General features: G+C 41.3%; 1 protein-coding gene across 3 annotated transcripts in view; it reads left to right on the forward strand.

Annotated features, from left to right (window-relative positions):
* Positions 1 to 709: 709 nt before the first annotated feature.
* EXOC4 (exocyst complex component 4) overlaps positions 710 to 23,720 on the forward strand; it is a 632,193-nt gene continuing 609,182 nt past the window's right edge. For 2 of the 3 annotated variants that reach the window (XM_030575818.1, XM_030575739.1), the window contains exon 1: positions 710 to 835. In XM_030575818.1, the coding sequence (XP_030431678.1) occupies positions 753 to 835 (83 nt within the window). In that variant the 5' untranslated portion in view covers positions 710 to 752. The remainder of the gene's footprint in view (positions 836 to 23,720) is intronic. The other variant, XM_030575663.1, reaches the window with a different exon arrangement.

Here is a 23,720-nt window from a genome sequence, read left to right on the forward strand (position 1 = left end):
TATATTTTTAAATCTTGGTAAAGTCCAAGACCAAACTAAACATGAATACCAATACATTAGATTGTGAGTTGCCTGGCGCAGGACTAGCTTTCTTCAGTGTTTGGGAAAGTGCCCACCAATTATATAGAATCATTGGACTGGAAGGGACCTCAAGAGGTCATCTAGGCTAGTCCCCTGCACTCAAGGCAGGACAAAGTCTTATCTAGACCATCCCTGACAGGTGTCGGTCTAACTTGGTCTTAAAAAATCTCTAATGATGGAGATTCCACAACCTCCCTAGTCAATTTATTCCAGTGCTTAACCACTCTGACAGGTAGAAAGTTTTTCCTAATGTCAAACCTAATCCTCCCTTGATGCAATTAACGTTACATAAAACACTACATCATAATAACAATTGGGGTCACGCTGGACATATTGAGGCTATTGAATCGGGCACGTCAGACTGGCTCCAAGCCCCTCCCACTAACCTCTTCCAAGGCTAGAACATTTTATGCCAAGTTAGCCCAGATCAATTCAGTTTCATCGACCAGCTAGGCGAGCACGGGCAGCAGGAAAAAGAACACCGTGAAAACTACAACTCCCAGCGTGCCCAGGGTCAGTCCTACACGTTGCATATAAGCGTGATAGCCCATATCCCGCCTCCTTTCGGCTCTTATTGGAGTGTTGAGTCTTAGTCTCTCAACTCCTCGATTCCGATTGGTCGAGCTGCAGCTAGCAAGGGTGCACGCACCTATGTAGAGGGTGGGTTCAAGATGGCGGGAGAGGCGTCTGGGCGATACAGAAGCACCATGAGCAAGAGCAAGGACCCCTCGGGGCTGCTTATCTCTGTGATCAGGTAGGGGGGGACGGGAGCTCGCTGGGCCCCCCGAGGATGTGGGCGGCACGTCCCCTCCAAGCCCCCCTCAGCAGGGCTCGCTGGGCCACGCTTCCCCTCAGGCCCCCGGGAGCTGCCATTGGGGTGACCCCCCACCCCGAGGCCCGCCCCCTGCGGTTGCAGCAGGGACCTCCCGCAGCGGGGTGCCCTTGGCCACGCCAGGCCCCGCTTGTCAGAGCTGAGGGCGCCCGTGGGGCCGTGACTCGAGTGACCCCCCAGATTCCAGGGACCCCTGGACAGCAGCAAACCCTGCAGCTGCAGGAGGCCCCCATTTCTCGTGGGGGAGGGAGGGAGGGGACGGCTTAGCCTCAGTGGGGGTCTCCGGCTGTGGCCGCAGGGACCCCAGGCTCTCCGAAGTCGCTCATGACACTGGGTGCCGGCGGGCCCTGCAGCTGGAGGGTACCCCCCCCTCATCAGAGGTGCTTGTCGGACACAGTGGTCCTTGTGGGCATTGGGGGGTGGCATGTGTGGCCCACATAACCACAGCAGCCCTGTGAAGTCCCAACGGCTCTGACATTAACAGTGAGAGGTAGAGACCAGGCAAACCTGGCAGGCCAACCCTCCCCCCACCAAATTTTTAGGAAGCCCTTCATTGGAAGTAAGGGCATCCACATGCTCTGTGGTGGCTGTAATGTGTATTAGGTCCTACCCCCTTTCCCCATCCACCTCCTTGCACTGACTTGATTGAAATAAGAGGGCCTATGGATCTTGTGACCACAGAAGACTTTCTCATATGCCCCCTGTGCCCTATTCCGGGGTCTCTCAATGAAAGCAACAGGGCTTAGTTAGTACCATTCTTGTGATGCCCTGGAAGGAGTGGGAACCCCTGTATCAGTGTTTTCCGGAGCACCCTACATGCACAACTGCTTTTGAACTGATTTGACTAAGGATGGTCAGAAAGCACCAGGAAATGTACATGTGGTCTCATATCCTGTTATAAACCACAGCAGTTGAAAAGTTGCAGTCTTCCAGGGATTGTACTGCCTTGCATGGGATGAAAAGGAAAAACTTCAAGTACAGTATGTCACGTATTGTGACTCTGCTGTCTTTTGCCTGCACTCACTCCTACAACCCCTCCTCTCTATGTCAGAGGATGATCCAGCTACTGTGCCTGGAACTGTCTGATCCCCTCACTCCACTTCACTTGTTTCCCTCTGTTCCTTTAAAAATACTTTTAAAATTAAAATCACATCCTTTCTAGGCTGCTTACAACCAGTGAGTTGGCAGTCACTTTCCCACGCAGCTGTTTACTAATGCCAACCTTTCACATACTGATGCTTACTAATATTATTATTTGCTGTCCCCATGCACACACTCATCATACTGTAACTGCTGTGAATTATGAGATGGTTGCATTAATAATGCATTATAAAAATCAGTGGCTTTGTATCATCTACCTGGAATAAACTATAATAATAATATTTGCATTTACACAGTGCCTCTTATTTAGGGGTCTTGTGCCCTATACAAATGATAATGACTGGAAAAAAATCTGGTTTTCTTTAGTGGCCTGCAGGCATAGATCAGTGATTGGATACTAGATGGAGAGGACTCTGACTTGCTAAAGAAATTCTTTTCCAGGTGTCTGGTTGGTGGATCTTGCCCACATGCTGAGGTTAAGTATCAGAGGGGTCGCCATGTTAGTCTGGATCTGTAAAAGCCGCAAAGAGTCCTGTGGCACCTTATAGACTAACAGACGTTTTGGAGCGTGAGCTTTCATGGGTAAATACCCACTTGGTCGGATGCATGTAGTGGAAATTTCCAGGGGCAGGTATATATATGCAAGCAAGAAGCAGGCTAGAGATAACGAGATTAGTTCAATCAGGGAGGATGAGGCCCTCTTCTAGCAGCTGAGGCGTGAAAACCAAGGGAGGAGAAACTGGTTCTGTAGTTGGCAAGCCATTCACAGTCTTTGTTTAATCCTGAGCTGATGGTGTCAAATTTGCAGATGAACTGAAGCTCAGCAGTTTCTCTTTGAAATCTGGTCCTGAAGTTTTTTTGCTGCAGGTTCTAACTGCTGAGGTTCTAAATGATCACCCTATTTGGGATTGGGGAGGAATTTTCCTCTGGATCAGATTGGCAGAGATCCTGTGAAGCTTTCATCTTCCTCTGCAGTATGGATAGGTCACTTGCTGGTTTGAATTAGATTAAATAGTGGATTCTCTGTGATGTCAAGTCTTTAATTTAATATTTGAGGATTTCAGTAAGTCAGTGACAGATTATGGGTAAGTCTGTCACGAACATCATGGATTCAGTGATTTTTTGAGAGCTCTGTGACTTCCTTGAAATTCCACTAATTCAGCCCCGGTGGCAGGACTTGGGCTTCAGCTCTGGGTGGCAGGGCTCAGGCTTCAGTTGAAGATGGAGCCCTGCTGCCCGGGGCTGAAGTCAGAGCCTTGCCACCCGTAACTTATGTTCACAGGGCCCATGAGGCATGGAGTCCTGGGCAATTGCCCTGCTTGCTACCCTCTAGCACTAGCCCTGTGTAGATTTCTGTGATTTTATTTTTTAGTGCCCACATCCCGTCTGTGACTTATAATAAAAATACACGTCCCAAAATCTTAGCCTTAGTTATGGGCAGGAGTAGGTGGGTGAGATTGTGTGGTCTGCAGTGTGCAGTTCAAGACTAGATGATCATGATGGTCCCTTCTGGCCTAAAACTCTATGGGTATGTCGACACTGCAGTTAGACACCTGTATAGATGTTCAGTTGTGGGCTGTAGCCTGACCTCTGGGATCTTTCCACCTTGCAGGGTCCTAGAGCCTGTGCTCCGGTCCTAGCCCAAATATTTACACTGCAGTTAAACAGCCTCTTAGCCTGCACCCTGTGAGCTTGAGTCAGTTGGCGCAGGCCAGCCATTGGTTTTAATTGCAATGTAGCTATACAAAAAGTGTGTATGAGACCACACAGAATTCCAGAAAGATAGTAACCCATAGTGGACAATTGTTTAGATCACATCTAAGGCATGTTGTATGATCTTTCAAGTATCCCAGATGTGTAACATTAGTTTTTAGAGTGTGTGATGGTAATAGAATAAGAGGCACAAGTAATAATAAATATAGAGCGATTTCTTTAACACACCTGAAGTTTTCTGTGTCCTTTATTTCAATTTACCACCCAAAAATACGTTAAACTATTGAAAGCCAAATACATTAATTACATAGGTGTGTTTTGTTGCAGCATATGACCAAGTTGTAGAGTCCCGTTACAAGATAACTGCAAGAATTAATTTGAGGGAAGATGAAATGTCTAAGCAAAAACTGTGTGTGTGTGAGAGACATGTTTAGAGTAGGAAAACCAAAAGGGGCCCTAACACAACATTCATATTTTGAAATAATTCTTTACTGTAGTTTATTAATGACAGCTTCAAAAATTTTAATAATGTAAATGTGACCACCTTTTACTACTTAAGCTGTTTTTAGTGTCACTGAGTGTGAACAGCGAAATTTCGGATGAATCATTTTTATTTTCTGTTTGTGTTAAGTTTCACTTTATGGTTCTCAAACCCAGTGCTCTTGGGTTGAGATGCCAGCATACCAGGGAAGATTTAAATCTCCAACTTTTTCCACAATTCTTAAAAACTGAAAACCATGTCTGTTGTCATATCTCCTAACAAAACCTAAATTTGGAATCCTTAAGGTTTATAGTGAAATATCTAATATTGTTAAATGTTTATGTTTTACCTGTCTAGGAACTTTCATTGTAGAGGCACTGATATCATAGATAGTTTAGGTCCAAAATTTCCATTTAACATTTAGATAAAATACAGCGTGAAAATATTAAAACGTTCTAGTGAGTCTTGACATTTAAGAAATAAAAAATCAATGGAAGCTGTTCTTATTTTGGATCTAAACATTCCCCGTAGTGTTTGCAATCCAGACATAATATTGAACTAGTCCTTGGGAATCTGAATGTAAAACTGAAAGGAAAACTGGTCCATTAATAACTTAATTTTCTAGTTAAGTGCGAAAAGTGGATGGCATAAATGGTGGAAAGGAAGTTATATTATTAAAATTCATTCTCTATGATCTTTTGTTAGTAGTTAAGATCAAGATGAACGTGCTGGACATCTAACACCATTTCCATGCCTGTTGTTTGGCATGTCTGGAAAAATATGAGTAATTTTTATATATGATTGTTATATTTGAAGTAAAACTGAAGGAACCACGTTTCAGCTTAGATGAGACCCAACTGAGATGATGTCAAGGAATGTTTGCTATATGGGAAAGATACATGGCTGGTAGGGAAAGCCATATAATTTTGAGCTTGCAGTAAGATATTGCCAGCTATAACTCTTAGTTATTTTTGGTGTAACTCCATTCATGTCCAGTCTTTCGTTTGCTAATCTCTCAAGGCTGTTGTAAAAGCTTAAAGGGACATCATCAACTTGAAATTTAGTTCGTTTAAAATAAAAAACTTAAAGTAATTTAATCTCTGCTACACTTGCTTCCAAGTTTTCTTGCCAGTTTTTCTGGTTTTATAGTCACATTTTCCTATTTATTTAAATGTGAAAGACCCACACAAAAAGCAGGGACAACTTGATGAATTTCTGTGAAACAGTGAACTGGATTAGGATGTAGATAAATGAGAAATCTTCTTAGACAGGTTTTCTGGAAACGTTCTTTTATTTCCAATGCAATGGGCTACGTATCAGAAAAAGTGAAACTGACTATACACAAAATGCTGTCAAACACAAAGAACTGTAAATGAACAGGGAAGTAGAGAACATTTGAGAACCCAGTCTTTCCTTTTCAGTACTCTTAGGTGTTATTTGTAACAATAGTAGGTATGCTTTCAGAAAGAAATATATTTTTCAAGTTGACTGTGTCCATTTAATTTTTGTTGGTTTGTAAAATGCTTTGAGATTTTGATACCCTTACTCTTGTTCAGTAGCCCATTACTTATTGAGTAGTATCATTGATATTATATATTGTGCCATCTAATGATATTAGTGCCAGGAGCCTAGGAATTGGAACTTTTGGGTTTTATTCCTAATCTGATGATTTCTTACTCAATGTAAGAGTATCAGAGCCAGATTCTCAGCTAGTGTAAATTGTCATACCTCTGTTGACTTGATTTGAGCTATGACAATTTACACAAGTTGAGAGGATAATTCAGTGTAGTAGCATCTGCTTCATCAGGATAGCTTGGGGGACTGCCTGTCATTGGCCCTCTAAATTTTCTAAAGGTGGTCTTGTACGGGTCCTAAGATCCATTTAGACTGCACCAGAGTCAAAAGCTCTGTCCCTGCAGGGTTTAGAAACTCTAGAATGACCTCATTCTCTGGGTCACATAGAAATTCCACAGTATCTTGGGATGCAGATAATCAGGAAATTGAGGGATAGTCCATAGAAAGAACTGTAGTTTTTATCTCAATAAAGTAGTATGACTGTCTCCAGTAAGTGCCAATTCTTCCTATTGCATTGGGAATCGACTGGTTTTCTGGACACTTCCTTTTAAGGAGATTTTATTTATCTAGGTCCTGATGCAGATCATTGTACAGTACCACGTTTGCTCACAATAACAGACAAACTAGGCAGAGGGGAGGGGATTATCTAATGCAGGGCTTTAAAACTTTGCTGTACACCTATTTAGGAGCAGGGAGATAAAGCGGGCTTGTACTGGAGCACTGTTTTTGTGACCTGTGAAGCTCCCATTTTTTTATGTTGGCCTTGAGTGCTAGGTAGCTATTACATTTCAAGAGGAGGTGTCATTGAGTGGTTAGAGCAGCAGACTGCCACATAGGCCGCAGCAGCCATCCACTGTAAGTGTAGACAAGCCCTTAGATTCTGTTCTTGGCACCGCTATTGATTTTCTGTGCATTCTGAAGCAAAATACGTATCCTCTTTGTGTCTGGTTTACCCATTGGTAAATCGTACATAATAATCATAGATATGTAAGACTGTAAGGGACCTCAGCACATCATCTAGTCCAGTCCCCTGCACTGAGAAGGGACCAAGTATTATCTAGACCATCCCTGACAGGTGTTTGTCTAATCTGTTCCAAAAAATCTCCAGTAACGGAGGTAATTTGTTCCAGTGTTTAACTACCCTTACATTTAGGAAGTTTTTCCTAACATCCAACCTAAATTTTCCTTGCTGCAATTTAATCCCAGTACTTCTTGTCCTGTCCTCAGTGTTAAGGAGAATAATTTATCACACTCTTCTTTGTAGTAATAATTTTTGTACTTGAAGACTGTTGTCATGTCCCCCTTCAGTCTTCTCTTTTCCAGATTAAACAAACCCATTTTTTGTTGTTGAGTGTTTCCTCTTAGGTCATGTTTTCTAGACCAGTGGCTCTCAAACCTTCCAGACGACTGTACCCCTTTCAGGAATCTAATTGGTCTGGGTACCCCTGAGTTTCACCTTACTTAAAATCTACTTGCTTACAAAATGAGACATAAAAATACAGAAGTGTCACAGCACACTATTACTGAAAAATCACTTATTCTCATTTTTACCATATAATTATAAAATAAATCAATTGGAATATAAGTATTGTACTTAAATTTCAGTGTATAGTATATACAGCAGTATAAACAAGTCATTGTCTGTCTGTAATTTTACTTTGTACTGACTTCGCTAGTGCATTTTATGTAGTCTATTGTAAAACTAGGCAAATAGCTAGGTGAGCTGATCTACCCTCTGGAAGACCTCTGTGTATCCCCAGGATTGCATGCCTCTGATTGAGAACCACTGTTTTAGACTCTCAGTCATTTTGTTGCACTCCTCTGGACTTTCTCCAGTTTGTGCACATCTTTCCCATACTGTGGGGCCCAGAACTGGCCATAATACTCCAGCTGAGGCCTTATTAGTGCTGAGGAGAGAAGAAGAATCACTTTTTGTGTCTAGCTTATCACGCTCTTGCTAACACGTACCAGAATGACGGTCGCATTTTTATGCAACAGTATTACATTGTTGACTCATATTTGGTTTGTGACCCACTATAATCCCCAGATCTTTTTCTGCAGTGCTCCTTCCTAGGCGTTCGTACCTTCTTAAGAGTAGTACTTTGCATTTGTCCTCATTGAGTTTCATCCTGTTTAATTCAAACCGTTCCTCCAGTTTGTCAAAAGCATTTTGCATTCTAAACCTATCCTCCAAAGTGCTTGCAACTCCTTCCAGTTGGGTATCATCTGCAGACGTTATAAGGGTACTCTTTATGCCATTATGTAAATCAGTTATAAAGATATTGACTAGAACTGAATCCAGGACAAATCTCTGTGGTACCCTGCTTGACATACCCCTCAAGTCTAATTGTGAACCATTGATAACTGCTCTCTGACTACGATTTTCCAGCTCGTTGTGCACTCATTTTATAGTAAGTTCCGCTAAGCTATCTTTCTCTAGTTTGTTTATGAGAAGGCCATGTGAGACAGTATCAAAAACCTTACTAAAGTAGAGAGATTTCATGTTCACTGCTTCCGCCCATCCATAAGGTTTGTTACCCTGTCAAAGGAGGATATTAGATTGGTTTGGCATGATTTGTTCTTGACAAATCCATGTTGCCTGTTTCTTATTACTTTATTTTCTTCTAGGTGCTTATGATGTGATTGATTATTTGCTCCATTCTCTTTCTGGGTACTGAAGTTAAGATGACTGTTCTATAATTCCATGGGTTTTCCTTTTTATAGAAAGGTACTATATTTGCCCTTTTCCTGTCCCCTGGTATCGTGTCCTCCATGAGTTCTCAAAGATAATTGCTGATGGCTCAGAGATCTCTTCAGCCAGCTCCTTAAATATTCTAGGATGTATTTCATCAGGCTCTGCTGATTTGAAGAGATCTAACTGGTCCGAGGAATTCTTAACTTGTTTTTTTCCCTATGTTAGCCTCAGATTCTACCCCATTTACTCTGATGTTAGTCATCCAATCATTGCTAATTTTTTTGGTGAAAATTGAACAAAAAAGGAATTGAACACTTTGACCATTGCTGTGTTTTCTGTTGTTGTCTTTCCCTCCTCATTGAGTAATGGGCATAGACTGTCTTTGGTTTTCCTTTTGTTTCATAAATATTTATAAAATCCATTCTTGTTATCCTTTATATCCTTAGCTCGTTTAGCCTTGTTTTGTGCCTTGACCTTTCTAATTTTTTCGCTACATGCTTGTGTTTTTTATATTTATCCTTTGTAATTTAACTTAGTTTCCACTTTTTGGATGATTCTTTTTTGCATTTCAGGTCATTGATGATCTGGTTGAGCCAGAGTATCCTCTTACCATACTTTCTGTCTTTCCTACACATTGGTATAATTTGCTCTTGAGCCCTTAATGTCTTTCTAAAAACCCACCAACTCTCCAGAACTCTTTTGTTGCCTTAGACTTGCTTCCCATGGGATCTTACCTACCAATTCTCTGACTTTGCTAACATCCATCTTCTTGAGTCCGTTGTCTTTATTCTGCTGGTTTTCCCTCATACCATTCCTTAGACTCATGAACTCTCATTTCATGATCACTTTCATCCAAGCTACCTTCCACTTTCAGATTTTCAACTAGATATTCCCTATTTACAATGCTTTTATATTTTTAAACATATTGAGAAGTGCTTTGAGATCTTCCAATGAAAGATACTGTGAAAGTGCAAAATATTACTGTTGGAGACCAAGAGCCAGCAGTTACAGAGATCTGATGTTAGTCCCATCTGCCTTCATACTGTTTCTTTAAACTGTAATGAATTGGATTGAGAAAATTCTGGTCAACTGATGCAAGACAATTTGGGAAATATTTTCTTATCTCGCAGAGGACAAACACATGTATTTATATTGATTTTTCCTAACCTTTTGTTTTGTCTGTAGTTCGTTGAGGCAGCTTTTGTACTATGAAACAAGCAAGCTGGCATTTAGCAAATGCTATTTTTTGAGAGATCTTGTCAGATTCTTAGTTGGTGAATGTCTGCCTTTTATTTATTGTAAGATGTTTTTCTTTCCAATTAAAGGTTGCTATTTTTAAGAAGTGGCCTTTAATAGCTGGCTTAATTGGGAAAACAATCTTTGGTTGTGACTTGATAAGACCGTATTGTAGTTTTGGTGCAAAGCTTTCACAGAGGCATATGTATGTACAAGCACACATCTGGATGTAAAGGAGAACTGAGGGCGCAAGTGGAGATATAGCATGTTACCAACTTTGTTTATAAAATGTGTGCTTCTATAGATGTAAATCTGAAAGCATAGTATTCTCACACTTGAAATTCATTTTCTCTCTCTCGTTCTCTCTATAAAAAATAAATACTCACTGGTCAGTAGTTTTATTATTTTCAAAGTGAACGTTGCTGAATTCATTCTTACTAATGACTTGGCATTTGATCCTCTCTTTCTGTTTAAGGGCATAGAGCTAATGTCCCAATTCATGATTTATAGCAAGGAAATCCAATACATAGCTGTTGCACTCAGAGTAACATGTTGGAACTCTCATGTCACCACTGTCAGCTCAACACCTGGAGGAACATCTGGAAGACAAAATCTTTGAACTGGGGAAGGGTGGTCCAGGGCTGGAAGGTAATCCCAGCCTGTGTATTGAGGAACTGTAACCTGTTTGTACCATCTGTCAGGGTGAGACACTGCTTGATTCAAATCCTGCTTAGTTAGTAGAACTTAGACTGCAAATTTATTTTTTTCTCAAGTAACCAACTCTGATCTCTATGCCTGCTACTTAGAATCACTTAACATCTATCTTTCTGTAGTTAATAAATCTGTTTTATATTTTACCGAAAACAGTAGGTTTTGGTTGAAATGTTTGGGAAATCTCAGCTCAAGTTAACAAGGGCTTTTGCATGTCCACTACCATTTTGTCAGAGTGACGAACTACTTAATGAACTTGCACTGCCCAAGGGACCCCTGAGCAGTATAAGACAGTAAAGTCCTGGGGTCCAAGGCTGGGGAGTTGGAGGGAATTGGCTGGAGTCTCTCTATAGCTGGTTCATGAGTGGCTGGGAGATGATTCGTGTAACACAGTTGGATGTGTCCCTGCCTGTGGAAGTCTGTATAAGTGCAGTACTTGTCAGAGGTTTTCACCTTGACATCACCATCACAGTGAGAGAGGCAGCCCAGGTTGGAGTGGGACAGAGAACTCAGCGGTTCCACAATCCAGGTTACACCCCAGGAACCCTATCACAATAGCTTTTGTCCGCATTTCTTCTATCACCATTAGGATATAACGGTCACAAGAAATGTAGCCCAATAATTCTGATCTGTATATACTGCAACATTTTGTAAATCGATTTCTATTAGAAGTGGTGTTGTAAAACATTTAAAAAAGACCCTTTCTCCCAGTGTTATGACTAGCAGCCTGAAAGTTCACAGATTAAAAACATTTCTCTCTGTATATAATCTTTGAACTGAATTGTGAATAATAATTTAGACTTTCTGCATTGCCCTCTCTCCTGAAGGGATGCCAAAGCAATTTTATAGATTATATGCATAGATTGACCCTATACAAATCTGAACTAAAATGTAGCACTTACTTATCATTAAGCAATCACTCTACACAGAAGCTTAGGACAGTGAGTGTGAAATGATACCTTGTCCAGCTCAACCTCCAAGGAATGTTGTTTGTAATACTTTGGCAGAATGCAGTATCCAGATTTGGGCAGCTGGCCACAACACTGGGATTAACAGCCTTACTCTTGCAAAACAATCAAGCAAAAAGCGCAGTGGATTTTTTTAATGACAGATGGTCAGCAGGACAGTGGTTTTGCATCTTCAGAAGAGAATATCTCCCAACAGCACTGTGCCCCCTCTGAACCAAAGCTTCAACACTGCAATCCTGGCACAAAAAGAAGCAAGCTAACTAATGAATTGCCAGCACTACTTCCGGCAACACATAGTTAGACCTTGGAGAGCTCCCATTCAAATACTGACTTTGACCATCCTGTGTAGCTGTGTGATCTGATGGAAATGAAGCAGTAGGTGGTATAATAAGCTCATAAATGCTTCTTCTGTTTTCATCTTTCAGATGTCTGATATGAGTAGCATTTTACGGCTTTATTTTAATGACTGAAAAATACTGGTGAAAAGATTCTTTCACTGTTGGAAAATGCTGTTGCTTAATAAGCTTAACTTTTTCTTGTGTCTGAATCCATGTGTTGTCCATTTGTGCTTGTTTTGGGATCCCTGATTAGTTGAAAGAGGTATTTAAAATTAGTAACTGGCTCCCTCTGAGGAGACTTAGATGGTTCTGTTCTATATAGGTTCTTAGGCTAGCTTCATCACCACAGTATCTGCATGCCTTTCAGTCATGCATTAAGCAGTTTGACTAACATTTATCATATGTAGTTCCTTCTCGCTCTTATCCTCTCCACAGGGGGATAACTGTGTGTGCGGTGCAGTATTTTATTTTTGGTAGGGTTTTGTTTTTGTTTAAATGTACACACTGCTTGAGACATCTCAAGATGTTGAATTCTTGCTGCTAATGTAAGCTCTGTTAACTGGCATCAAGTCTGTCTGCTTCAGAATGTAGTATACAGATATCTTCTGCTTTTTGCTAAATCAACCAGCCATTGGTCAAGCTGACCTCTGCTGTCACAAATACTGGAGACACAGAGCTCTGGAGATGCTCATTTAAGGGTCTGCAGACTATTTGGCTCTTAAGCACTCAACTAAAGCCAAATTGCACAGATCCGCTAAGCTGATTTGGCTCTCAATGATCAAAGGTTCACAGTCATTTCCTGTTGGAAATGTTTAAACCTGTGTACAAGTAACAACAGAGATTAATAGAATCCAAAGAGATCAGAGAGAACCTTTTTTCTATAGTCTAGTTTATTTTGTACAGTTATCAGCGCTTTGATTAGAATCACTTTCTCTGTTTCTCTTTTATAGTCAGTGAGTTAGTTCTCCTGATTCTTCAAGGTTCTAAGCACCCTCAATTCCCATTGAGGGGGTGATGATGCCCATGGTGTTATGCAGTGGTTCTCAAACTTATTTGATTGGGCTGTCCTTCTTTGTGTCTGTAGTCGTTTACCGGCCTCTGCCCTCACAAGTACATATATCAACATCCAGCTCTGAAGGCAGAGTGGAGAGCAGCTGCTGCTGGCCAAGCGCCCAGCTCTGAAGGCAGAGTGGAGAGCAGCGGCTGCTGGCCGACTGCCCAGCTCTGAAGGCAGAGCAGCACCAGCAGCAGTGCAGAAGTAAGGGAGGCAATGTGAAAAGTGATATATGTATCAGAGGGGTAGCCGTGTTAGTCTGAATCTGTAAAAGCAGCAAAGAATCCTGTGGCACCTTATAGACTAACAGACGTTTTGGAGCATGAGCTTTCGTGGGTGAATACCTACTTCCTCAGATGCATGTAGTGGAAATTTTCAGGAGCAGGTATATATATGCTAGCAAACAAGCTAGAGATAACGAGGTCAGTTCAATCAGGGAGGATGAGGCCCTGTTCTAGCAGTTGAGGTGTGAAAACCAAGAGAGGAGAAACTGGTTCTGTAGTTGGCAAGCCATTCACAGTCTTTGTTTAATCCTGAGCTGATGGTGTCAAATTTGCAGATGAACTGAAACTCAGCAGTTTCTCTTTGAAGTCTGGTCCTGAAGTTTTTTTGCTGCAGGATGGCCACCTTAAGGTCTGCTATAGTGTGGCCAGGGAGGTTGAAGTGCTCTCCTACAGGTTTTTGTATATTGCCATTCCTAATGTCTGATTTGTGTCCATTTATCCTTTTCCGTAGAGACTGTCCAGTTTGGCCGATGTACATAGCAGAGGGGCATTGCTGGCATATGATGGCATATATTACATTGGTGGATGTGCAGGTGAATGAACCAGTGATGGTGTGGCTGATCTGGTTAGGTCGTGTGATGGTGTCGCTGGTGTAGATATGTGGGCAGAGTTGGCATCGAGGTTTGTTGCATGGATTGGTTCCTGAGCTAGAGTTATTATGGTGCGGTGTGCAGTTACTGGTGAGAATATGTTTCAAGTTGGCAGGTTGTCTGTGGGCAAGGACTGGCCTGCCACCCAAGGCCTGTGAAAGTGTGGGATCATTGTCCGGGATATATGTAATCACTTTTCACAGCGGACGTATCGCACCATTTCCACCCTTACTTCTGCACTGCTGCTGCCACCCTAGGGCTGACAGTGGGAGCCCTGCTGCCTCCAGGTGAGGGATTGGGAGGGGAAAGGGAGCCTGAGCCCAGATTGCCTCTTGGTGAAGGATTGTGGGTGGAAGGAGGAAAGAGAGCCCAGGTGGAGGGGCTCCAGTTGTCAGCCCTGGGGCAGCGTGGCTCTGGCTGTCCTCTTTAACCCCGCTTCCTGGGTGTGCGTGCCCCTTCGTATGAGCCCCAGCCATCCAGGGCTGACAGCCAGAGCTCTTAAAGAAAAAAACAACTCCCCCTCCCCCCCAAACCACACAGCTTGTACCTCCCTTGACACATTCTTGTGCCTGCCTTGGGAGGCCTGTCCCATAGTTTGAGAACCTCTGGTATAATGGGATCAGGCCCTGTGTCAGATTCTACTGGGAGAAGGAAGATCTTTTATAGTTCCATAGTCAGTTTACTGTTTCCTGATATTGATACAGTGCTGATTTTTAGTTATTTTCCTGCCAGCATCTCATTGTCTCCCAAAAGTGTATGTTTTATCTCTGGAACATTTTAGCTTGTAATTTTCTCTTGCTCTTCATCTTATACATTCATGTCACTGAATCCAGAATTTAATGGGAGCAATCAGTTAACCTGTGAAAATAATGAGGAATCATTTAGCTTGTTGCTACTCTGTTAAAGATCTTTTGGTTTTTTTTGTTCCTTGAGTACCCTAGGTTATCTGTTGTTCCTTTAAAGAAGAAGTTTTTATGTAATTGTTTCAGTGGGATTCTGCAGTAATTTCAGAACATGTATTATCAGCTTATGTGTTTTGAGGTTAAGTATTGCTGGAAGCTGTAGATCAGTCCACCTGAGATTTATCTTTAAGGCAAAAATTTTCAATTATAAAATTCAAATAAGTGCTTTAGTTTCATGAAGCTTCGGAAATGTATGCCATAATGTAGATAGCAGGCAGAAAATATAACACCGTTGACCCAGGGTGCCTCACAAAATTGTGCCCTATTGAAATTCAGTTGCCTATAGGATGTAGCCTACTGGCACACAAAACACTGCACAGGAGTGGTGGGGAGGGAATTGCTAGCTAGATGTACCAGGCAAACTGCTTTCCTTACTGGAGCTTTAATGTCCACACAAAGAGGCCAGATCTTGTTTTTAAGACTTTATCTACAAGACCCCCCGGGATCACATTCTGATATCTGTTCTCACAATGAGTTGGACTTTACTGTGAGAATCATCCCCTCCAGTGGGACTAATTGTGGAATATGGTGCTACACAACATGGATAAAAGATCCACAATTAACTTGCATGGTCTTTGCTTTGCTCTGTCTGGGCCTGATTTTGGGAAGTGCATACCAATGCGGGTTCTAGACACCTCCCAGGATTAGATTCTTGTGTTATGTTGTCCTTTCCAGGGTATTTACTTACAGTTAGTATCATTATTAAAGGACATCATCACTAATTCGTGGCTTTTATGATGATTGTTCACTTATCCCTGAATCACCTCTTTGCTGTCTCCCATGGTGTCCCTCATGCATGGGAGTAAATCCCAGTCAAAATCCATAAATCCAGTGCCTTATTTCCTTCAGGATTCTCCTTAAAACTTGCTCCTTTGGTAATGCAATCAGCAGTCTGCAACCTTACAAGGTTGAGCATGTGGCCTTTTGTGATTACTGTCCTAAGTGGCTAAGAATTGTGCACATCCTGTTATTGGGTTACTCTGTCTCCCTTGTTCTCCACCTCACCCCCTTGCCTACCTGTTGTGTCTCATCCAGCCGTTATGTCTTTTACACAGTAAGATCTTTGTGGTATGAACTGTCATTTTCTATAGGTTTGTACAGTGCCTAGCACAGTGAAGCCCCCTACTTGGTTGGCTTTAAGAGGCCTACTGCCATATAAATGTTTAATAGTAGTGATAGTGGTTTAAATTGAAATGATAAATAACTCCTGTAACTGGCCTGTGACTTTAGACATCAACAAGAGATGCATAGTTAGAAGTAAAATAATAATACTAATAATTAATAATAGGGTTTTTTTCACTCTGCTTTTGTTATATACTGAAGTCTCTTTTTGGAGCTTTGCAGACATTTCCTGCATAGGTAAGACAGACTGTTCCAGGTATCCACAGTGCATCAGTTCAGAGAGTTTGTTGCTGGTAGTAACTGCTTCCTTCATTTCACTCCAGATGTTTTCTGTTGGCCTCAAATTAGGTGCCTATGTTGTCCAATGCACCACATTGCTTTGTTTCTCTTCCAGAGGACTGTATACATTCTAATATGCACTTTAGGTGGTTGTTCTGGTGCAAAATAAAACTATCTTGTAAGTTTCCTTACTGACAGGTTATTTTGATGCTTCATTGTTCTCAGTGTGCTGCAAGCGTACATGATGCTTTATGAAACATAAAAAGGAAAAGGTCTCCATCCTAAATAATATTGACACTTAGCACCAAGTGCTTTTTATCTGTACATTTTGAAGGTGGGCAGTAACCATTATTATCCCAACTTTACAGCTAGAATAGCTTGGGCAAATAGATGTTTAAGGCCTGAATTAACTTTGATGGAAGTGGATGGTATCTACCTGTATCCTTTTAAAGTTCTGTCTTGCCCAAGCTGTAGTGTAGTTACATAAGTCCAGCTACACTGCAACTTCTATGGTGTTTTAACTGGGACAGTTACATTGTAGCAGAGTCTCCTGACTGTTTTATAACCACAACTTGGAGAAAGCTAAGCCAAACCGTTTTGAGTACTGAAGCAGAATGCGGACTTGACTCTACAATGTACTGTCAAAATAGAAATTGGGAGACTTAGCAAAGTATGCAGCAGTACAGCAAAGAGCAATATGGAAACAGATGGCAGAGAAGCGCAAAGAACAATGTGGAGTGAAGTACCGTTGAGGTCAGAGCTCTGTTTTCTTCAGGCTCCCTAGTGATCCACTGCTCCGTTCCCTTTATTTCCAACTAGCTGAGGGGGTAATACGCCCTGAATCATTTCACAGATCTGTATCTCCCTGGTCAGCTGAAAACCATGTGAATGTTTTACTTTTTCTATTTTTATTTTCCTATATACGTTTGCAAACTTTTGAGGATAACTAAATTTAGGTGTCTAATGACATAATTTCTTTTTCTTTACAGTTTTAATTACTGCTAAGTAATGTTCCTGTTCTTTAATTCCAGGAGTTTACAGCAATATGGGGAACTGCTTAGTATACAAAATTAGTCAATTAGAGTAGCAATTTTTCATTTCCATAAACTACCAACACAGAAAAGTTGGAGTTGGAGAATCAAAACTAGTAATACTGTTTTACTTACTCAATATTTACAACAGCATCATCTATCTGGGAAACTCAAAGCCACTTACAAATATTTAATGAATTAAGCCTCCCAAATATTTAGGGATGTATTCTATCTCTCTCTCACCTGTGCGCTCTCTCTTCTACAAATGCATAAACTGAGATACAGATAAGTTAAGTAACTTGCCAAGGTAGCACGGACTGTTTTTGTTGGAGCTGTAACTTCCAGCTTTCTAAACGTGTACTTAAATTCTCAATCTTAAATGTTACATTAACATTCTTTTCTCCCACTGAATATCCTATATCTACTCTTGCAGCTATAGAAAGAGGAGCCCAAGTTGCACTAGGATCAATGGGACTCCACCGTGTGTTGAGGAGGACTTAGGGAGCCCATTAAGGGCGTCCGCCTCCTCTGCGTGCTGCAGGGATGTTCTGGGCATTCCAGCCCAATGGGATTTCTGCAGTGTGCCGTGGAGATGGAGTTGATAGATCCACCTTTAACTGGATTCTTCAGCTGCTGACTCCTGCACAATAAGGGCTCAGGGGAAACTGGGAGGAGACGGGGAGAGGATTCACTTGCCTTTTGTGTCAAACTCACTTACCCAGGCTTTGTGTGGGGTGAGGGTGAAGATCTAGCCCTAAGGAATATTGAGCAGAAACACTCAGTATATCCTTTTCATGCAATTTTTTTGCATATCGATGTGCCCATGAAAAAGGAATGGGAACAATCTTACTAATGTTTCTTCTTTATGTTGAAGTTTTTGGGAGTTCTCAGATACTGCAGGATGGGTGTCTTGGAAATGATGTGTATAATGTATTCCGTTTTATGAATGCAGTCTCTCTCTTTCCCTCTAGCTTCTTGCTTCCTTGCTTTAAGGCTCAGCGGCACCGATAGCCAGCAGGAGCTTTTGTGGCACAGCAGCATTATGAAAGCCAGCAATGCGGCTGTTCTAAACTTTCTGAGCAGTTTGTGTGAGCAGAAAGTGGGGATGATTCTTAGGAACCATAAATCTTGCTTTCTCCTTCTGTGTAACATCTATTATGGTCTTAGTGTCCCTTTTGGTAGCTGTGATGTTAACGCCTACCCCGAGTCAGCATGTCAGTTGAAGCTCAGAGAAGCAATTTGCCAGGCCCAGTGTATTTCCAAGTACTTTTTCTAGCTGATCATCTCTTAATATCTTTAACTACTGCAGTAGTTATCTGTTATGTTGCTGCATCACATGACAAATGAGTCTGTTTTCTCTTGTTGAATAATAGGAGAAGTATTCAATGTCATTTCTATCATGGCTGTGAATAGGTGTTTATTGGCTTCTGAAGGAATTATGAGTTTTGTGGTGTGGTGTCCTTGTTTTTAACATCTGCCAACAGGGTATTTTGGTCCTTCACAGCACAAATAGAAAGAATTTACATCCTGTTTTAGATATAGTGCTGCATGCAGCAGATGCAAATGTTAAGGAAGGCTTGCGGCAGGGCAGGACAAGGGTTTCATCGGCAGGTAGTGATCAATCTATCAGGGATCAAAGTATCGCGTCTCATCTAGACGCAATACATTGATCCCCGAATGTACTTCCCGTCGACTTCGGAACTCCACCAGGGCGAGAAGCAGAAGTGGAGTTGACGGGGGAGCAGCGGCCATCGATCCCGCCCTGCGAGAATGCGAAGTAAGTCAATCCAAGTCTATATAAGATATGTCGACTTCAGATACGCTATTCTCGCTATTCTTCCCCCCCACCCCCTCCGGTGTAGACCAAGCCTTAGTATAGTCGTGTACCTTCTTCCATTGCTGGTAATGTTTATTCAGTAACAGAGGCAAACGGCAAAAGCTGTGACTCTGCAGTTGGGCAGTAATGTGAATATAATTAGTGCAGTCTGCTTGCACTGTTTACTCTTTAGCTGTCACTAAGGTAAACCCATTAATAGATTATGTTAAATGGAAGAGGGAACCTCCTCATAGCTCTTATCTAGTGTGTTGCATTTTCAAAGCATTGTAAATATCAACCATGATAGTACCATAGAAATATAGGGCTGGAAGGAACTTTGAAACGTCCTCAAATCCAGGCCCCTGCGCTGTGGCAGGACCAAGTAAACGTAGACCATCAGCATTCGTTGGTGAGAGAGAACTGTTGAGAAAATGTAGGCTTTGTGTGTAATTCTGAAAATGATGAAATTAGTGTTGGATTCTGATTTCTTCTGGTAGCTTCCTATAATTAGAAATTCTCCTCTAGAACACTTTGCCCCCTTGAGAATTTCACTCTGGGTTTTATGAGCTGGAGCATTCTGGTTGACTGCAGCTCTCTGAGGGTCATTGGTGAAGAGCTGTTCTCTGAGATAACTAAGCCAATTAAGGGCCTTAACGATTAGGATCAAGACCTTGAAATATACATGGGATATCATGGGAAGGTTCTGATGTGTTCAGACTATCAATGAGCAGTATTGTTAATATGTTCTTGGAGTCAGTGGTGGGCCTCTCTGTGTTGCATGAGCTGGAGTTTCAATGAGGCCTGTTTCCTCACCTCAGATTGAGAGTGGTGCAGTGGTCTAACCTGGAGGTATGAGAACATGGATCACTGTCTTGCTCATCTCAGAGGAATGGGTGCAGTTTCCTGGCTAGTTGGAAATATTGTCATTTGTTGTCTGTGTGGAGCAGTGATGAGTCCAATAAAATCCTAAAACTGAGACATTGTGCTACTTTGACAATTCAGGGGCATAGGGCTTATATTTGTGATCTTAGCAAAGCACTGAACTAGGTTTACTTCCTGGCCGTGACCTTGGTCAAATAGTTAATCTCTGCGTATCTCTGTTTCCTACCCATAATATGGGGATTGTAACACATTCTTTCTCCCACCATTTATTATTATTTTTGTTTGTTTAGACTGTAAACTCTTTGGGGCTTGAACTATGTTACTATGTGTTTGTACAGCACCTCGCACAATGGCACTCTGTTCTTAGTTAAAGCTTCTAGGTGCTACAAATTATTATACAAGTAAGAACAAATTAAGTTGAGAATGTTGTGATCTGTTTGTGGTCTATTTATAACAGAAAAAAAGGTCAAAATGAGTTGAATAAATTTATTTGTGCGAATGATGACAACAGTATCTGTTGAAAAGGATAAATGTAGATGGGCATCGCCATACTGCATTCTGGTGGCATAGAAGCCTGTGGTATCTCTGACCTCACTGAGACTTCTGTAGTCTAATCATTACTCATTAACTCTTTTAATGTACTGTATGGCTTCTGAGAGCAGCATTGGTCCAGTTTTGATCTGTACCTCTCCTGGAGGATACAGAGACTTTGGTTTTTAACAAGCTACTTACTTTCTCATCGTGGGCAGTTAAACTCTGTTATGAGATCATGAACTCCTGGTCTGTGTTTCAGGTCATATTTTTTTAAAAGTAGGATGAACGTGAAGGGAATTTATTTAAAAAAAAGATCTGTTAAACTGGGAGCTTGCTATAGCATGTAAAATGGAATGTAGGTGTGTCCTCTAGCACCACAGTGATGTTCTTTTAATCTTCTGGAAGAGTCTGTGGCAGTGCTGTTCTAAGTTATTAGCATTGTAGACAGAGAGATGAAAAATCAAAGAATTAGATAAACTAAAGATGGAAGAAGGACCTGTGAGATCACCTGCTCCATCTCCCTGTGAATATTTTTGAATGATTTTTATTGTGTGAAGGGAAGCTAAAAGAATAACCATGAAATAAGAAAAAGAATCGAAGGTAAGTAGATTATAAAGCAACAGTCGTCATACCACACAAGATTTAAACTACAACCCTTTATAGTCAAGGGTGTTGAGAGGCATGGCCAACTTGGCTTAGCATCAGAGACCCCATATCCTGTCTGAGTGCTCCTCTCATCTATAACGTAGGTTAGAGAGAATTGACGAGCAATATCTTTCAATCTCACACTGAAGCATGATACAATGATTCCCCAAAAATGTGTCTCAGGATATGAAGGAAAGTACTCCCGTTATCATCACTCTGCAGTTCTCCACAAATATAACTTGTATTCTTCCCCATAAACTATTAATAGAGTACATTTAAAAAACCAAACAAACCAGCCCCTGAGCCTTACTGCCTCTATTTATTTTGCATAGAATGGATGCACATTTTACCCTTTAATCTTATGGGCAACTAAAGTGTGCCTCCTATTACTTGCATGCTTAACACACATTATTAACCTTTATCTAAGGTACTTACATGCCCCCCGTTACCATAGTATCTCAGATCCTCACATTCTTTAACAGATTTATTATCACAGTACCTCTGTGAGGTAGGGAAGTGCTGTTATCTTCACTTTATAGATGGGTAGCTGAGACACAAAAGTTAAGTGACTTGCCCACGGTCATACAGAATGTCTGTGGGAAAACAGAGACTTCAACCCAGTTTTCCCACGGCCTAGGCTGGTGCCCTACCCACTGGACCGTTGTCCCTCTAAACTTCTCCCTGACTTTTTATGTTATATAGCATCTAGGAAGTACTGGTGTACAGCTCTTTCAGTAGTTGTATTATCCAAAGCTTTATAGTCTTCTGCATGGCCTTATTTCCAATGGCTTCCCTGTTGTGTAAAAAACCTTGATGTGGCGAGTTTGAGAAGTGAGAAGGGAGTGAAAAAATAATGTGGTGGTGGTGGTGGTGGGGTTTATAGGCACTCCCAATCATTCATTTGTATCTACACAAAACCTTGCCCACTGAGTTCCACAAAACATCCTGTTTAAAAAAGAAAGCAGAATGAAGCAAATAGATCATGAGATCTCAGCTGAGCCATTTGTGTTTTTCAGTCAAGGAGAGGGTCCCTTTCATCGTCCGCAGCTATGCACTATTTTGAAACCAATTCTGCAGATAGAAGTGAGAGCGCTACAAAATAAAGGGGGCTTGTTGGGTACAAATAATTCTGTGTTAAACCCTTTGTCATTCCTATTGAAAGAGGTGTGGAATGAGTAACAGTTTTTGAAAGCGCATACGTCCTGGCAGTGGCTATTTTGCAGGGGTTAGCGCTTCAGCTTTCTGCCCTGCTGTGTGGTTTTCCTAGAATATACCATGTATCTAGGATTTGTTTCTGCTGCCCTCCTCAGAGGAAGGCAGCAGGATAAGAGCTGTATAATTGCAACCTCTTTTTTTTTTTTCTTGCCACGTCCTTGTTGGTCTAGAATACTTACTACCTCTTGGCTTTAAGATACCCTTGCTGTAGTCTTGGGACAGTTACATCACTTGAGGTGTTTTTTAAAAAGGAGAGAGGGTTCAACTGCTGTTTGCTTTCTCTGAAAGAAAGGAGTAAGGGAAATGGAAGCTTTGGCCCCATCTTTGCTGGCAGTAACTTTCTCTCAGGGGTGGGAGAGCGTTTCCTGTTTGTATTTTTAGTGCTTTGTCCAGTCTTGTTTTAGATAACTCTCACGATATGTTTTCTACCACTTTCCTTAAGAGATTATTTCACAATCTAGCAGATCTTGTTAGGGAATTTCTCTTTAATATTTAGTGTTTTTTCCTTATTCTTAGTTACTGAAGTTACTGTCTTGTTACACCCTAAATAGTGTTTCTCTCATTGGTGTTTTCATCTTCCAAAGATGTGTAAGCAGGTCTCTTACCTTCCTGTCAGTCCTGCTGTTCCTATTGCTGCCAGATGACAAGTCAATTTCCCCAATAACTGGTCACATTTTCTTACTTCTGTTATTTCCAGAGATACTGGTTTTAGTTTTTGTCTAGACTTAATTATTTTAACAAGTCCAAAGTGAAAGCCAGATTATACAGTAGTAGGGAGCAGCAGCATTCAGTGATTTTATTTTATTTTTTTTTCTTCAAACCACATGACCTGCTGCTCTGAAATATCTGAGTATCTCTGGCAAGGAATAGATGAGCACTTTCACTCCTACAGCTTGGTTATTTGCATTCTGCTTTTACAGCTGAGAGTGAGGGCTGTGTGTGCTGTGTCTTAAAAGGTGTAAGCCTCTCTCATCACATGTGTACTAAATTCCCTGTGTAATAATATACTTCCAGATTTTCAGTTCTGTAGTGTCTTGGCTTAAATTTTCAAAAGCAGTTAGTGATTTTGGATACCTCAATTTTTGTATTCACGATCTGAGACCCCTTTAAAGAGTGTCATTTTCAGAGGATGGGCACGCAGCACTTCTTGAAAGTCAGGTCTATTTCAGGTTTCTCAATTTGGACACTCAGACTCATTCTGCAATTAAAATAGTTCAAAATTCTTAGTCGTGTTTATAACCCTCACATACCACAGTGTGAGAACCTAGATAGATAAATTCTATGGGCTTAGTGGGGGTTATATGAAGTGTGCCTGCGGTTCCTCCTGGTTGTGAAGATATACCCAGTCGGTTAGCTGCTATCTCGCTAATAGCCTAGTTTAACTCTCTCCAGCGAAACCAAAAATTCCAGCTCTTCCAGGGTAACAAAAAGTGACACAGAAATCTAAATGAAAATTCAAACCCTTCTCTTTCTGGGTCATAGCCCTCCCTCAGGGGTCTGTTTAAATATTCATCCCTCTCCAGGGTATAACAAAGGTTATCCTAAATGCCAGCATTTTTACAAACAAATGTTATA

This window comes from Gopherus evgoodei, chromosome 1, assembly GCF_007399415.2.
Source record: "Gopherus evgoodei ecotype Sinaloan lineage chromosome 1, rGopEvg1_v1.p, whole genome shotgun sequence".
Lineage (NCBI taxonomy): Eukaryota > Metazoa > Chordata > Testudines > Testudinidae > Gopherus > Gopherus evgoodei.